This window comes from Apteryx rowi, unplaced genomic scaffold (assembly GCF_003343035.1).
Source record: "Apteryx rowi isolate R43461 unplaced genomic scaffold, aptRow1 scaffold_322, whole genome shotgun sequence".
NCBI classification, from domain to species: domain Eukaryota; kingdom Metazoa; phylum Chordata; class Aves; order Apterygiformes; family Apterygidae; genus Apteryx; species Apteryx rowi.
Genome location: NW_020449664.1, coordinates 776165 through 792948, shown reverse-complemented (window position 1 = coordinate 792948; position 16784 = coordinate 776165). Strand labels below are relative to the sequence as shown.

The window sequence follows — 16784 nt, the reverse complement described above, 5'->3', positions numbered from 1 at the left end:
AGTTAGCAGTGAAATCGGTGTTTGATGGATTATTTTTTTTGTGTGTGTGTGTGTGTGCTGGACTAGATGATGGACAAGGTGTATTATGAACTGATTCAGTGCCATTAGCCATGGGAGTGGCAAATGGGACCTCCCAACATGAGAGCTGGCAGGTGCACCGAGCTGGTTAGAAGCTCTGCTACCCACCCGTCTTACGTCCTGCCTAGGAATAGAGGTAACAGATCGAGTGCGTTGGAGCAACTGCTATGGCACCAGTGTTGTAAGTGTAGCGAGGCCCCCAGGGTGGGCTTGAGTCTCAAACAGCTGCCGCTCTACGCTACTTGCCCGGAGGAGTCCTTCAGGTATGGCTCATGGGTGACTCCGCAGGTATTCCTTGGGGGAGACTTTGCCAGGGCATGTTCTCTGCAGCGTGGGTGGATCTTAGTCTTCATGCTCTCATCTCTCCCTGCAGTAATGGCTTTAGGCGAGAATGACAGCTAAAGCATTTCCTGAAAGATCCCTGCTGCTACTTGCTGCAAAGGCCAGAGGAGTCTGTAGGCTGTCCACGTTCAAGCTGAGTCCGTAGAGAAGTAGCCTGGCTGGGTTGTGCTGCTTCTCAAGCAAGACCTGGAATTAGAGCGCTTTGCGGGCTGTGCTGCCAGGCATGGTACCATCCTCAGGACACACCAAGGAGAAGTTAGGAGAAGGAATATAGCAGTGCATCCTTCTTATTTAAAAAAAAAAAAAAGGAAAATCTCTGCTGAAGGATGATCCCATGTTTCTCTGAGCAGGGTAGGGAACATGTCTCATAAGGAAACAGTATGGGAACTGGGCTAGTAACTGCTGCATCCCTAGCGCATTCCAGAGGGATCCCTGAGCTAATATAGCAGGAGATGGAAATGTCGGAAAAGCATCGTCTTGGGAGATGGAACAAAAAAGAGGATTCTGCTTGAGCAGTGAATGAGATTAGGGTTGGCCTGAGCCCAGCCTTGTGAGTAAATGAGCAATTTGGATGCTAGAAGTGACCTTTCTAGTAAAGAAGAAACAGTAACAAATCAAAGCAAGACAAATTTGTATCTGAGAGACTCTTTAAGAAAGCAACTTTTGGGATTACCCTGGAGAGGAGTCGCAGATCAGTCTGTAGGGGAATCAGGAAAGGGAACACCTACAGCCACAGTTTGTGGGTTGTTTGTTTTCTTTTTTCTTTTTTTTTTCTTTTGTCTTGGAACCCTCTGAAACAATGGAAAATAGGAGCTTCAAGAAGGAACAGAGATAGTAGGAAAAAAGCTAAACAATTTTGTGGTCCTAGCTACTTGGAGACTGCTGAGGAATCTTGTCATGACCTCAGGTGCCTTTAAAACATGAGATTTATGTGATTAAATATGAGGGAAAAGCTCTGTATAAACATCCCGTCTTTTCACCTGACTGCAGCTGAGTCTTAGGATGCGGTTTGTCTTGTACTTTGTGTTCTCAGATGTTAAACTATGTTGTTGGCTTGAGTAATGGGGGTATTTGACTGCACCATGGGGAGCACCTGAACAGGCTGGTTCCTGTGGAAGCTTGGGACATTTTGGTGATCAAGCAATAAGCATGTTATCTAGCAGTTTCTGTTAAAAATGTTGATATTGTAGCTGCTGACTTAGGTAATTGTTTTTGCACTATAGTTTCTAGACTTCAGAACTAACACATTAAGATGAACAACTTTTGAAGCTACAACTTCAGGTTGCACTTGCGCTCCACCAAATTGCAGATCTGTTAACTTGGAGGTCGTCATCTCCTATGTTTTATTTGAGGATTAGAAACAATTTTTTGGATATTTGCTCAGGTTCTGGAGCTATTTGCTATGGCTGAAAAGTTTAAAAATGCACGCATTAAATGCTTAGACTCTATAAAAACTCAGACTGGGTCCTCAGTCATTTTAGATGCTGCCTCAGTAGCAAAGTCGTGGTCCAGTGCTGTTGTGAAGCTTTCATCACTTCAAAGCATTTTTTGGCAGTAAGTTCACAGTGAAACCCCCCAGAGGTTGTTTCTGTTAGTCTCCATGGTCCGAGTCCAACTCAACTGAGCGGAGTGAAGTCAACTAATTGGCATAGCAAGAGTGATAAGAAGCCCTTCATGCAAACGTGCACTTGGAGAAGGGAGAGGAGATACATGAAGGGGATTTCTGTCCTGTTTCAGTATCCATTTTCAATGCATCAGTGTGTAGAGAAATGGCTTTCCTTCAAGAACCGAATCTTAGCACTGGACAGTATCTGGATCTGCCTTGAGTTAGCTCAGCTCAAGTGTGCTGGCTGAATGGAACGGAGAACCCATCTTCAAGTCAAAACAGAAAAAATAGATTGAAGACATTTCAAGTTAATTTCATTTCTTTTTGTCTCTGAGTATTAAATCTGATTCTTTAAGATTTGCATCTCATTAAATAGACTCAGTTTGCTCTTACATTAAAATCTGTGTTCAACATGATGCCAGACAGGCTGAAATCTCAGTCCTTCCAGTTCTCAAGAAGTAGCAAATTTTAAAGCAGGAGAACTGTTTTGTGATTAAAGTGCCAAACCTAACAATACAAGAACAGGAGGCTCTGAAGAACTGGAGGAGCTCTCCTCCACCAAGGCCTGGTCTGGAAGCTGGAAATACAAAGTACTAGCCAGGGGAAATTTTCCTTTGGCAAGTGTTAGCAGAGCTTTTATAGCATGGACAGGAGCAATGGGAAATCAGGTCTGGGATTTGGGTCTCTTCCAAACTGTGACAACATCATAACCTTTGGAGAGCAGGAGCACTTGCATCTCAGGAAAGGGTCTAGAGAAGAGACTTAAGTGAATCTCCTTTTTGGCTTGTAAATCAGGGGGTTTTTTTTCTTTTTTTTTTCCTGCTTCCTATAAGACTAATGCATAAATATAGGAAACTATGGAGTTTATTTTCTGTGGTGTGTTGTTAATTTATGAATAACTTTGGTATTTGCATTTATTTGTGAATGACACGTATGCACTACGGTGATAGCTGCAGAAATAATTCTGATTGATAGTGTTGTTTGTGAAGCGTTGGAAAGGAGCTGAGTTAGAAAGGTAGCAGCACTCTGTAGAGTGTGGGTGGGTCTGTGCCGTCTGCCAGTCAGGATGCCAAGTACCGTAGTAATTCAGGTGTGAGTTTTCAGAATGGTGCTTATTTGCTACCTTATTTAAAAAAAAAAAAGAGAGGGAGAGAGGGGCAGAGATGGTCCACTTGGTTGCCAGCAGCAGAAGTCCCAATCTGGCAGTGGTACTCCAGCCCGTACTGGGGGATCGGGTCCCCCCGTAAGGTGTGCTGCTCTGTGTGTAATTGCACACTTTTTCCTGAGCCGAAAGTATCTTAACTCTGCCGACAGGGAGCTGAGCCTCATGTTGGGTTGCCATCACCAGCACCTGTTTCCGTACCTAGCAGTGCTGGTTGTCCTCGGTCCGACCAGCTCCTCAGGGAGGACGATGAATACCCGGGAGTAGCAATAGTGAGTTCCTGGAGGTAATGGCTCCGACGGACTGAGAGTATGGACACATGTGGCACCTGAGCTGTCTGTCCAGGCTGCTGTTTTGGGTCAGGACAGGAAAACAGAAGGGGAACTGTTTTTCTCGGAGGCCTTTGGCTAGGGAGGCACCATTGCACTAACGAAAAGAGATAGTTATGCGGCGACTCGTGTAGAGGTTGACAGCAAAGGCAGAAAACAGTGCGGCTAAGTCACGTGAAGCCTAAATGCTGAAGATAAGGTGTGCAAGGAGAGACCCCGGGGAGGGAGGAGGCCAGCGGGATGATTCAGAGGCGACAGGCAGCGATGCCATCGTTTAAGCACAGTGCTCCTGCCTCAGCCCTGCCACCCAGTGCCACCGTGAAGCAAGGACATGCAGGCGAGCTGAGTCAAGCGCGCTAACTCCCTCTCCCCCTTGTGAGGTCGAGAGTAAAATGCCTCACGTTACTCTAGCTAGGGGTGGAAGTCTCCTCGTAGGGGCTTAGTGTGCTTAAGATGAACTGAAAGGACCTCTTTTTGACTTTTGGGACTCTTTCAAACAGAGCATTTTTGTGTGTTCTACAGAGTGCCCTGCCTGTTCTTAAGCCTTAAGTAAAAAAGTAAGGAGTAATAGGATACTCAAAATACCAAATCATTGTGCGGAGTTCTTGTGTTATGGAGAAGACGAGCAATAGTTGCTGTCGGTGTGGCTCTGACAGCGCACACAGTCCTAGGATACTTGCATAGCTTTGTAATACAAATTTTATTATTGTCATGGACTTTATCTCAAGAGCTATTCCTACTGAGGGCTAAAGATCTGTTTATTGGGCATTGTGTTCTACTAATGGTCTTGTTTGCTTGGTTTCCTCTTGCGGTTAGACCTGAGTAACTCTATTGATCATCTCTCTTCATTCTGCCTGTTTGCAATGCAGTGTTAGGAAAGTGAGACAATAAGGATTTCCCCTGCGATTGCTGGTTGCCGCATCACTGTCATCCCATTGCCAAAAGACCTTTTTGGTAACCGGCCAAAGGAGTTTCCTCATCTTTTCGTTGGGGCCTGCCTGATGGTTGGACAGAATATGCAGCAGCCTCCAAGTTCGCTGCATTTGTCCTGGGACAGATCCCAAAACTTGTCTGCAAACCTGCAGTCTCTACCTCTGGGAGAAGCTGCTCTCTTTTTATCTGTCAAATTCATTTGAGTACATTTCAGATCATGGACAAGCTTCAAATGAAGATGAATTTTATTCTATCAAAGCCACGAGGTTAAGTTATGATTACAAAGCTGGAAACACAGCTATAAAGGAAAAGCATAAGCTAATGCAAATTTAAAATAGACCTGACATCAACCTTTTACTTTAGCTGTTATTCAGGGATTTGTTAAGGAGATTAAGAATTCAGTTCGGTGGAACCTTGCCAGTAAGGTATGTCTTGCTGAGTGGGAGGTTATCCCTGGGTATATGTCTCCTATTTGTACTAGAGGGTTTTATAGCTGCTCTTGAAATTTCAAAGCAAGTCCCAAGAAACCCCGCGTCTCTCCCCTAATTAAGGGGATCTCTTTATGTGATGGACTTGTTTTTAAGAACTTGCTATCTAGATAATGCTAAGGGAATACTTCTGATATCATCTGGGCTTTTGCTCTGACAGCAGGGACCCCGGGATGCTGACTCTTCTGTTTATTTTCTTCTGTCTGGATGTCAAGCGAATTGCAATTCTGAACGTTACGCTGTAATGTTTTCCAAACGACGTATCAAAAGCTTATCACTTTTGGGTGATGTGCAGCAGTTTCTCTTGATCTAATAGCATTTTATAGACTACATATAACACATTAATTCGCAATCTGTTCCAGAGACCACTGTGTTACAAAGAGCTAGGAAAGTGTTGTGAGCCAGGATAACCTGAAAACATATGTAGTTGCTCTCCTTCTCCATTTCCTTGGAAGAGGATGGTGCAGATAATTGTCCTTGTAACTGTTTGAATTCAAGTGAAAGGTGCACATCAGCCAGTTTCTGCACAGAATAGGGGTAATATCTGCATACTCTGGATACAATATATAAATGGGGGGCATCCACAAAAGTTGGTGGTGATTCTCAGCTCGCTTTGTTCACCTCTTGCATTGCACATGCTTTTGTTCACTTGGATGCTCTGGGAATGATGGCCCTTTTGTCGGTGGTTATTGGCAATGTAGTGGTCATGTCTGATGCATTTTTAAATGTTCCCAAACGGTCCAGATCTTTCTTACCGAGCCTGCTAGCATAAGGTGTGTGGGATCCAGTTGCAGGGAAGTAGGAAATGGCAGCTGACACCAAACATGTATTGGCTGGTGATGGTTCTTATAGCAGATTTCATGTGTTGCTAATCTGCATTGGACCCCATATTCATGTTCAGGTGTAATAAGAGGTGCTGATTTTTGTCTGCAGCTCTTCAACGGTTTGGATCCTGGCTACCTGAAAGGCATCCTTTTTCAGTCAGCAGTTGGTGAAGAGTTCAAGCTGATAGTTCCCTGGTTTAATGAAGATACTCATGATGTGATTCTCAGCTAAAATTTCCTCGACTCTGAATTCGTTTTATTTTCAGAACACTTTTCAAACCTTCCTGTCTGTTTTTCCAAGCTGTGAGCAAGTAAAAGCAAGGCTTAATGGGTTGGGAGAACTTTGCTATGACGTTGAAATACCTTCATGTTTGGTGTGTCATTTAGAGTGAAACAGCTCTTTCTTTCTGTTTGAACATGGGCCGTTCTCACAGTGACTTGTTTTGAGGCCTTGGCCAAATTCTTCCTTTCCATTCTTTCCGAATGCTATCGATTCACTGTTTTGTGTTCCCAACACGTGGTGGCCTGAAGGCCACTGGAAGGCCCACTGAAAGCACATGAAGGCCACTGTACTTTCTCCCTCCGTGACATGGGTGAAAGGAAAGAATCCTTCAAAGGCTTCTTGAGGTATTTTCTTCCTTCAGACCATGCCTGATCCCAGACAGAATTTCTGTACTCCGCTCTTTCGTGTTTCCACTGACTTAACACTTTGTGATGGGCATTCTGGCCTTCCCTTTTTCTAGGAGTCCTCTTCATTCTAAAATACCTGTTTCTTTCTTTCCACAGTGCTGAGTATTGGCGAAGGTGGCTTTTGGGAAGGAACTGTGAAAGGCAGGACTGGCTGGTTCCCGGCAGAATGTGTTGAGGAGGTGCAGATGCGACAGTACGATCCACGGCAAGGTAAGTTTCTTTTTTTTTCTTGGATCCAAGTGTCTCTCAGCAGATGCACTGAACAGCTGCGTCCATCCCCAGAAATTCAGAAGTACTGATTTTAAATTTATAGCAGTCTCTGAGTTTGCCCATTTTTTGCATTGAGTGGTGGGTACATCTGATGTTTGCTCAATATGTTTATTTTACTGTGTGCATTAATGTCCAGCAGTAGACATGGTAAGTGTGTGGTCTTGTCACGAGAAGAGTGATCATTAGACCCTCTTGAGATGTTGTTGTGGTGGCATGGGTCTTTAGCAGGTGGCAATGGGTGGTGGGGCAAGAGAGTGTGACTGTTGATCTTAATCAAACATTATAGGAGCCTTCAAAAGAGAATAGGAGCTGGATCCTGAGTAATTTGCCTGTATTTGTTCTAGTTCAACATAAAATATTAAAAATGACTGTGACTCAGCCCTGGCAGCCCTGACTCTCACGATCTCCAGTGCCAGCAAAGCCATAACAAGTATTTGCTGTTCCTGAAGGACAGCAGCCCTCAGACAACCGTGTCAGGAGGAGCCGCTGATGGCAAGTGCCAAGCGTGCGGTGTTCTCAGAAGTCACCATGACTTCATGGGGATTCCTGCAGCTGTGGGTTGCGTCACCACAGCTTGCCTCTTGTCAATGACAGCTGCCTGGGCAGATTTCCCCTCTCAGACTGAAAGAACTGGGTGGGAAACACACTTCTGGGATTCCTGGATTTGTCCAGGTCTAAAGCAACTGAAGAGGACATCTTTTTTGCTGTTTTTGTTGTTTTTTTGTTTTTTGTTTTTTTTAATCTATGATTTAGGAGAGGGAAGAAGTGGCCCTGATTTGACAGATTTAGTGGAGTACACTTTGCATAAATGAGCATGTTTGCATTCTAATATTTGCATATTAGATTATATTCACACAGGTGAATTCTGGTATGTGAAAGTTAGACTTTGATTATAAAGTTGGAAAAAAAGTTGTAGAAGAAGAAACAAAATCAATAAAATGCAGTTCTCAGTTATACTCTCCAGCGAGTTTTAATTAGTTTCTGGAAGCCTGTCTGCACTTACAAAGCCTTTTCTTTGCTCTAGTCCTTCCTGAGAGTTTTAGATGTAAATGTATACACCATCAGGCATCTCCTTACGCAGGATGTTTGGATTCCATAAGTGAGCTGCTAGGTCTGTGCGTGCTGCGATGGGTATGTGGCAGGTTATGCTCCAGGACACTTGCACATCGGTCACTGTGGATAAAGTAGTATGCGTGTTTGGGACCTGGTCTTGTGGCTGTGGAAGGTGTAGCAGGAGCGCTGCCCCATCGGTAGCGCTCTGGAACATGCACATAGCAGGGTCTATTCAGCAGAGCTTTTCTTCCCTCTGTCTCTGAATTAGTTCAGCTGTTAGCTCGCCCACCTGCACTTCTAGCTTGTGTTCCCGATGCTCATTCATACTCTTTGACCAAAGTGTCTCTCTGTATGCTTCAGCTGGTTTCACTGGTCACCTCTGCCTTCCAGAGAAGGCTCCTGACTGAGCTTGGTGTTATGAACTTGGGTATCTGGAGCATCTCTCTTATGAGGAAAGGCTGAGAGAGCTTGGCCTGTTTAGCTTGGAGAAGAGAAGGCTGAGAGGAGATCTTATCAATGTGTACAAGTATCTGAAGGGAGGGTGTCGAGAGGATGGCGCCATACTCTTTTCAGTGGTGCCGAGCGACAGGACGCGAGGCAATGGGCACAAACTGAAACACAGACACTTCCATCTTAACATGAGGAAAAACTTTTTCACTGTGAGGGTGACAGAGCACTGGAACAGGTTGCCCCGAGAGGTGGTGGAGTCTCCTTCTCTGGAGATATTCAAAAGCCGCCTGGATGCAATCCTGTGCAATGTGCTGTAGGTGACCCTGCTTGAGCAGGGGGGTTGGACTAGATGATCTCCAGAGGTCCCTTCCAACCTCAGTGATTCTGTGATTCTGTGATTCTGTGATCTGGCTGTACTCTGGGCCCCGGAGAAATGAAGCATAAGTGCTTCTGCTGCGCTGATGAGAAACCGTTGATGTCAGTGAAGACGCGAATGGGATATTCCTCCTTTTTGAGAGGTGGTTAGGGCTGATGAGTTGGAACTTTCATTGAGGAGATTCCAGCTTCTTCCCTCTCATGCTGGCTTTGGAGCTGTATTCTGGAGTCTTTTCAATATGCAGTGGCCATTTGCTCTGTCCTTTTGTGATGCTAAATCAAGAACTAAGCAGCCCTTCCTGTATCTAGGCATTCATACTTGCTGTGTGCTGTCCTTGGAGGATGATATGTATTTGAGTTAAACTGAAGCTATGTGTAGTTAACCTCAGTGAAAAATAGATGGTGCTTAGACACTACAGCCGGAGCATAGGCGTGAATGCTTTCATCCAGTTGTCCATACTGTTGAATTGTTAGCTTGTTCCCTGGCATGGTTTTCACTTGTGCCAAATTTCACTTTTCCAGACAAAGCCTGGACACGGTTTTGAGCTAGAGGTTGTTTCCAGTAGGTAGTTTGGATAAGTCCATGATGTTTGTGCACAGATGAAAGTTTAGCTGTACGGACATGATGTTGCTCTGCCACTTGCCCTCAAGGCCAGAGAATGGGAAGCATGTATTTTATGAGTTTAGGTATAGCCTAGCAGCTGACTGGGCTGTGTGCTGATGGAAAGGTTTTGGCCTGACTGTGCTTTGCTGGGGAACAAAGTCAGCCATATCAGACTTCCTAATCGCCTCCAACTGTATTTATAGATTCATGAGAGTAGTAGGGTAGCATGGCAGTTATCTTGACTAGACTCGTCTTGGAACAGGTTGAAGATGACTGTGATAAGTATGAGAGCAAATCAGGAAATTCATGTGATCTTCGATGGAATTCAGAGAAAGCAAGTTCCAGGGTTAGTGTTTTGAAGATGATTGGTTGTGCAAGTTGCTCAAAATTTTCTTTCATTCCCAGTGTCCTCATCTTACTTTGATAGATTGTGAGAATAGGTTGAAAGATCTGCCAGGTAATCCATCACAAAGACCACCTCTTTTACATCCGTAGATCAGTTTCTTTGTCACGGATCCTAATAAGAAATGCAAGGTTCTTGGCCCTAGGCTGGCCTGTGTCTGAACTCCTCATCTAGTGTGCAGAGTGCTTCCAGTCTGGGAGGATGGTGTATGCTTATCCCTTAACTTCAGTCTTCAGGAGGGCTTCTGCAGGGTAAAGCCAAATACAAATGTTGATCCTGATCACTGTCTGGCTGAGAAGGCTTTAATAGCCAGTTCACATTCAAATGAACTAATGTTTGTAGAGTGTTTGTAGGGTTAATTTAGGTTGGAAGAGTCCTTGTAATGTCATCTGGTCCAGAGATCAAAGATGAGCACTCCAAGCAGTTACTAATACATTCCTATACTAGTAAATAAAATGGGACGACGTCTTGGTGATGCATAGTGGCTCATGACCATCTGCACAGCATTCTTAGCCTGCTTTCCAGCACAGTTCTGGGCTGTCACTAGCCTTCTCCGAACAATGCCCATGTATGGATTGGAGGAGAGCATGTGTCTGGGGCCACTCCTGGCAGCTGGTTTTGAGGGGGAAATGAGTTTAGCCGTGAAGCCAAGTGGCTCATCATGACTTACATCCACAGAACCAAAAAACAGTCCCTGACTTGTTTAAATAGCAATGTGGACATTGCCATCCCAGGTCTTGACCTCTGTTTGTTCCCTAGACTACCTGTAACAGGATCTTCCCTAGATTCCATCCTGGATGCTGCGTGGACAGGCCTATGCAAAGAGCTTGAGTACCTACATATTGGCCTACTTAAATGAGCCGACTTCTTCTCTAAGGGTGCCTCTAGGTCACGGCTTTCCTCTGAGACCCCAATTCTAGAGGCACTGCAATGCTTGTTGATTCAGGAGGAGGATGTACTGTCCCCCACCTCTGTCAGAGGCCCCATGGCAGAAATTTAAGCTTCTCACTTCCCAGTGGGAGGTGGGGGGGAGTCTCCTTAGCTATGTCCAGCCTGTGAAACTGAAATTCCTTTGGGCCTGAACAGAGCTTTCCCTGTGAAAAACACCATTTTTCTGTAGTATCTGGATTTATTTCTTCTGGCCCTGCTGAGTCAGAGATCTCTGCCTTTGTCCACCTTCCTGTAAAAGTGGCATTTCTTGTGGCATCCTGACATCCCAGGAAGAGAGCCAGGTGCTAGAGAACAGTCCCATCACTTCATTATACATTTTGATTCCTTAGCAGCACCTCCTCGAAGATTATATGCTGTAGTTTCCTGTAAGTGGTGTGACATTTCTATTGAATCCAGGGAATTGATTCTTTTGTGCCTTCTGCGTGGTTGAAACAGGCCTTGTCTCTCTGTCAGCACAGGATCAAGCCCATCGGATGTTCCGCACAGCTGTTTATGTTAGTCTCTTTGAGATCCATAGATTTAAGAGTCTTCATGCAAGCACTACCCATTCAAGACTGGCTGTTCCTGGACCTGTTATGAGACCACCAGGTAGACCTGCCTTAGGCAGTCGGTTCCCTCAGATCCCAAGCTGCATCAGCGATTCTGCGGAGGCACATCTTGGTCTCCCGTAGCAGAGCTGCTGGCAGAGCTTGGGGTCTGGGCGACTGCGCTCCCACTGCTGCTTGTGGCATGGCCCTTGGCGCTTCGCTCATGCTCTCAGAGAAGCTGCAGAGGGTCCCTGAGGATGGGGCCTGCACCGCAGGTGGGCAGCACCTGTACAAGTACCTGGGACTGCAGGTTATCGCCAGGTGACGTAGTGTGAATGCGCGTGGCCCTGCGACTGAAACAAAAAAAAGAAGTTGCTGGTCAGTGACTGGTTTTGAACACGACCAGCCCATGTACATGTCCACCTCCTATTCTCCTTCTCTCGTCCTCAGAGCATCCCCAAGGACCCTGTAGTTTGGGGTTGAGGCAGCGCAAGGGTCGCTGAGTGTGAGCTGCCTGATGTGCCCAGAAGCGAGGGAAGGAGACGTGGTCCCTGCGGTTCCTGCTAGCGCGAGCAAGCCCTTTGCCTGCGGAGGCAGTGCCCCAGGCACATCTGTACAGTCGTTCTCGGAGGGTTATAGGTTCTGGCAAGCAGCCTTTTATTCAGTCGCCGAAAGCGCTCAGAGAAGGAGTGCCGTGCGAAGGGATCTACCCAAACGCCTGGTTTCTCAGATCAAGGTGGCTTTAAACTAAGAAATGAGGGGTGATGATTTGGACAGGCTAAGTAATCCTCGTTGCTAGTTTTAGTATAGGAAGAGGAAAATCAGATAGATGTTGGCATATCTTTGCCTGAAGGAACACAGGAAAGCAGGCAAGTGGACAGATGAAAGCAACGGTAAAATAGACGGCATATTTTAAGAAGAGACTGTGTCTTCTCTGTCTGTGAAGTTGATGGTGGGCAGTAAGATAAAATTGAGCTATTCAGAATACAAATGCGAGGCTCTCGAGCATAGAGGGGAAGAAGCTAACCCAAGTGATTCAGTAAGTGTAGTAGCTGTTACGAGTGAGAACATGGCAGAGTAGATGTGTGCTCTAAGGAAGGATAGAAGTAAAGGATAAAGCTGAGGGCTGGAACTGGGTGTGATGCACAGACTGTAAATAAACAAAGACAGCACTAAAACACACACCTTTAAATTGCTTTGAAAAAGGATGGTATAAGATATTTTGTTAATATGAGTAAAGTCTAGGTTTTTATTTTTGATTAAGAAGAAAAATGTAGTGAAGTAAATGGAATTGACTGTCTTCAATGAGTTAAAATAGGGTTGGCATTTTAAGTCAATATTTTAAATCAAAGCTACAAAAGCTATCTCGAACTTGAATTCCAGGCAGCAGAGAGAACTTGCAGTAGGGAATCCAGATGTGATCATCCAAAAGAGGCTACTGGGAATAAGCAAAGTTCTTGTAAAGAACAGAGACTAGGATTCATCTGCAAGGATATCTATGTTGGGGGATCTGAAATCATAAAGATAAAATGAGATTTGCCCAAAACTCAGCTGAGTTAAACCTTGGAGAGTTTTAAAAGGAATAATAATAGACTCTTCAGCTGTGTGAGTAAAAGAATACGGAAAGAAGGCGCAGGGCTGCTAAGCAGTGAGAGTGAGATAAGATCAAAGCTAACTAGCTATAGCTTTAAATCTACCTGAGCGCTTGCCTGAGTGTCAAAATGGGTGATGTTGGAGGGATAGGCAAAGGCAGTATCAACACTGGAATTTGTGCTTTAGTTAAAAAGAACAAATGATATCAAAATTCTCAAAAAATATGGGAAACCACTGATACATTAGCAAAGATTTCAAATGAGGTAACAATAAATCTTATGTCTAAGGCAAGGAAAAGCACTCTGGGCAACCACAAGATATGTCACTCTGACTTCACTGGTACAAAAGTCTTTAAAACAGATTTTGAAGGAAGGGAAGAAAGATATGAAGGAAGATGGGAAAAGGGGTAAAATAGAACATTGTTTATCCAGATATGGATTGTGCCAGACTTGCTGTGTTTTTGTGCTAAGATGATGGATTGCACTGACTAAGGAAATGTGATTATTACAGCTTATTTGGATTTCAGGACAGTACTTAATGGAGTATCAGGTGGGAAATTATTAGTAAAGTTGGAGGAAACGTGGGAGAGCACTAGAAATTTGTCATGTGTCACTAGTTGATAAATGAGAGACAGTATTGGTGGGTTTGGAGGGACACAGGTTGACATTAAAAGGAGGAAGTTGGATGAGTGATTGAATCTCAAAACCAAATTTTCCCTTATTAGTTGTTTTCACTAATAGCTGTGACAATGAGAACACCAAAGTGTGCTGCTGATGTTTCCTTGTGAGGTAGTATAAGATGAGAATATTTTACTGGAAGAGCTAGGTGAGCTGGTGTAATAGAAATGGGAAGAAATTCAGCAGGATAAAATGCAGCATCTTGCACTTAACTGCTGAGAAGACTTTCTGCTGCAAGCTAGCATTTTACATGCTGAAACAAAAAATGGTTAGGTATATTAGTGGTTCGGAAGGTGACTGTAACTTGTATAATATGTCTGTGAACAAGACAGACATGAGTCTAGGGTGCATCATGCAAGACATGTCCTGTACGTAGGAAAACAGCAATGCTGTTGCACAAGGAACTATTAATATTTAATATGAACCGCAGCGTCGCTCTGATCACTGTCTTCAGGAAGTTCAGTTCACACTGGTCTCGTTCTGCCTCGCATACACGCACTTGCTGGCTGGAATTGTGCTGTTCTGGTGAGAGGAACTGAGAATCTAGACAACCTTGGTGGGATCAGAAAGGGACCAAAGCCTTGAGCGCGGGATCCCTTGTGGGAAGGGAACTGAGTAACAGCTTTTAGGGCTTGGGCTCTGTACATGCTGAATTTACAGTAATAGCCTTAGGGGCTATTCACAATATATGAAATTAAATATGAGTGTTAATTTTTCAGGACGTAACTTGTTAGATGTTGGAAAGCTTTCTGCTGAAGTTGACACTGGACTGTCCCTGCCTCAGCTTTGAACACAGCTCATTTCACTTTGGGTTAATTATAGAATAGTCCTGAATCTGTGGTCTGGGGAAATGATGGAAGAAGGACCTGCAGTTCTGAATAAAATAGCTTAGGAACATTTACTAACTGTAGTTAAGGCAAAACAGCTGTCTGTTTGGGACAGGTTGCAGGCACTGTAAAATGTGCATTTACGGATACTGCCTCGAAATGTGCCAGGCCCATCGGAGCGTGTGTCCGATTTGGGATCATTTGACCCTGAGCTATCATCTCTCTCTCTCTCTCTCCCCTTCCACCCACCCCTTTGCATTTTTCAAAATGAACACATTCTTGCACCTTTTGTGGTAAATCCTGACTCTGCCTTTCCACCTAATTTCAGCAGTGAAACGTAACTCACCTACTATATTGAGCTCACTGATCTTTCAGGAAACGATGCTCAAGAAATTGAAGGGCAAGTTTGGTTTTGTGAAACAGAATGTGCCAAATACTTGAGATGCGTATGTGCAAGCAGCCTGTCATCACAGTAACGTGTACACGGGTTGAGAGAAGGTGTGATAGCTGAGCGTAAGCTCCCCATCTCCTGCAAGCCTGGAACCCGGCCTTGGTAGAAATCCAAGGCTGTTTGGTATCACCTTGCTACTATTTGCCTCTCTCAGGTTTTGTTTGTTTTGGGGGAGGGGTTGTAACCTCCATCCCTTTTAGGAAACATTCCCTGCTAATTATCAATTTCCGTGCGCAAATCTGGCTTTGCAAAGAGCCTTCTGTATGCTTCCCTGCACGCACTTAATTAGGCTGTATCTGAACTGGTGGGCTGCAGGGCACTTACAAACCTACTGGATCTGTTTTTTTTCTCTGTGGCAGCTTCCTGACCCTTCGTGGACATATATCTGTCTCCTCCCTCCGTTGCCCTTGGATTAAAGGGGAGATAAAGCAGATGGGAGACTTGAGGTGCTCTGAGGATGCCTTGGTTCGGACAGTTAGGGGACAGGAGGTGGGTGTGCTGCAGAATACGCTGCTCTTCAGGATAGATGTCCTCTAAGAACGAGCAGGCCTTCAGTGTCGGGAGAAGCAGAGACATGGCTATGTAGACCTGGAGAGCTCAGAAGTCTTCTGCTGCTGAGCAGGGGCTGTGGTTTAGGTCGCAAATGAAGCGCATGCTAAGCAGGGCAGTGACTAAGAGCTATGACTAATCCTGGGTATGCAATAACCATAGCGTGAGTATCTCCATTATCAGATTGTTCGGTTTTTATCTCTCTCTGATTCCTTTAGAAGGATGTGACTAGCCAGTAACGTCCAGTGAACCAGTTGTGTTATGCATGGCCTAGGATGATGGAAACCTTTATTCTTACCGGTGGTTGTTTGCCTGATTATTTGTAAGATTTTCTGTTGTTTACCATCATCATAGCATTTCACCTACTATTACATGAAACTGTGTTTCTAAGTTCCTAGTACGGTTAATAGTCGTTAACACTTCTTGTTTTTCTAAGAAAAGAAAAAAAATTAAGGGTGGAGAGGGTGTTTTGATTTTTGTTCCCCTCGAATGGAGGGGAATGTTTTTGGTTACTTACTTGGTATTTGGGGGTAGCAGTGGAGGTGGTAGAACTGTGATGGCTTCTTCCTATTGTGGAAAGACTTTTTTGAAGAAAGAACTTCAACCAACTTTTTGGTCAAGAATTGATTTTCTTTTCTTATGTAGAAAATGTTTTAAAATTGTAATAATGATCGTTGCATCCCTCAAAAATCATTTACAAGTTAGATGGTGAGAATATCTTGTCAGCTGAGCCTGTCCCCTCACTGTCTCTCCTGGTGGTCAGGACAGATATTAGAAGAGCAGAAGATATAATAAGGGGATTAAGAGAACGGTTAGAGTCACTGTACTCCTGAGTCATCCGTTCCTGCTGCGTTTTTTTAAGAGAGTCAGAAGTATTTTTCAGCCTGGTACATCCAAGACAGCAGAGCAAGTCATCGCTAAAGAGCGTGAAGCGTTTGTACGCCCGTTTGGCCCTCAGCGCAAAGAGCAGTTCTGTGCTGTGACTCGGTCTGAACCCGGGCTGCGTGTTCTCCAGAGCGCGGTCCGAGTCCGCGTTGCGTCGGAGAGCGCCGGTGTTTCTTCCGTGCTGTTTGGGCTCCGGATGGCAAGTTGCAGGAGTGGTTGGCTGTTTCTTTTGGTAGAGGGCACTGTTGTTCTTCACTGCGTGTTTGACATCAGCCTCAGGTGATGCAATGCGTAGGTTTCGGAGGAGGAGGAGGAGGACTGTGGAGGATTTTGGTACCTTAATGAAATACAGCTCTTTGATTTCCTTCGGTGAAGTGATTGGCTCCCTCCTGGATGTCTGCACCAGCCTTTGGGGAGGTCTGCTTTTCTGTTTTGCTTTCCATTTCATAACTTTATTTCAGTGCATCCTGCATGGGAAGGGACAAGATATCTATTCCACCTTCTCTGTTTTTTTTTGGGGGGGGGAGTTATTTTTGTTTTGGTTTGGTTTTTGGTTTTCAGGTTTTTGGTTTTTTTGTTTTGGTTTTTGGTTTTAGGGGGTTGGGGTTTTTTGTTGTTTGTTTTTGTTTTTGTTTGTTTTTGTTTTTGTTTGTTTTTGTTTTTGTTTGTTTTTGTTTTTGTTTGTTTTTGTTTTTGTTTGTTTTTGTTTTTGTTTGT

At 44.6% G+C, this 16784-nt stretch overlaps 1 protein-coding gene across 1 annotated transcript in view; it reads left to right on the top strand.

Moving 5' to 3' along the window:
* Positions 1–16784, top strand: part of SHANK3 (SH3 and multiple ankyrin repeat domains 3) — a 341151-nt gene that overhangs the window by 175757 nt on the left and 148610 nt on the right. Inside the window, exon 14 of the mRNA XM_026071167.1 lies at positions 6549–6662. Within this exon, the coding sequence (XP_025926952.1) occupies positions 6549–6662 (114 nt within the window). The remainder of the gene's footprint in view (positions 1–6548; positions 6663–16784) is intronic.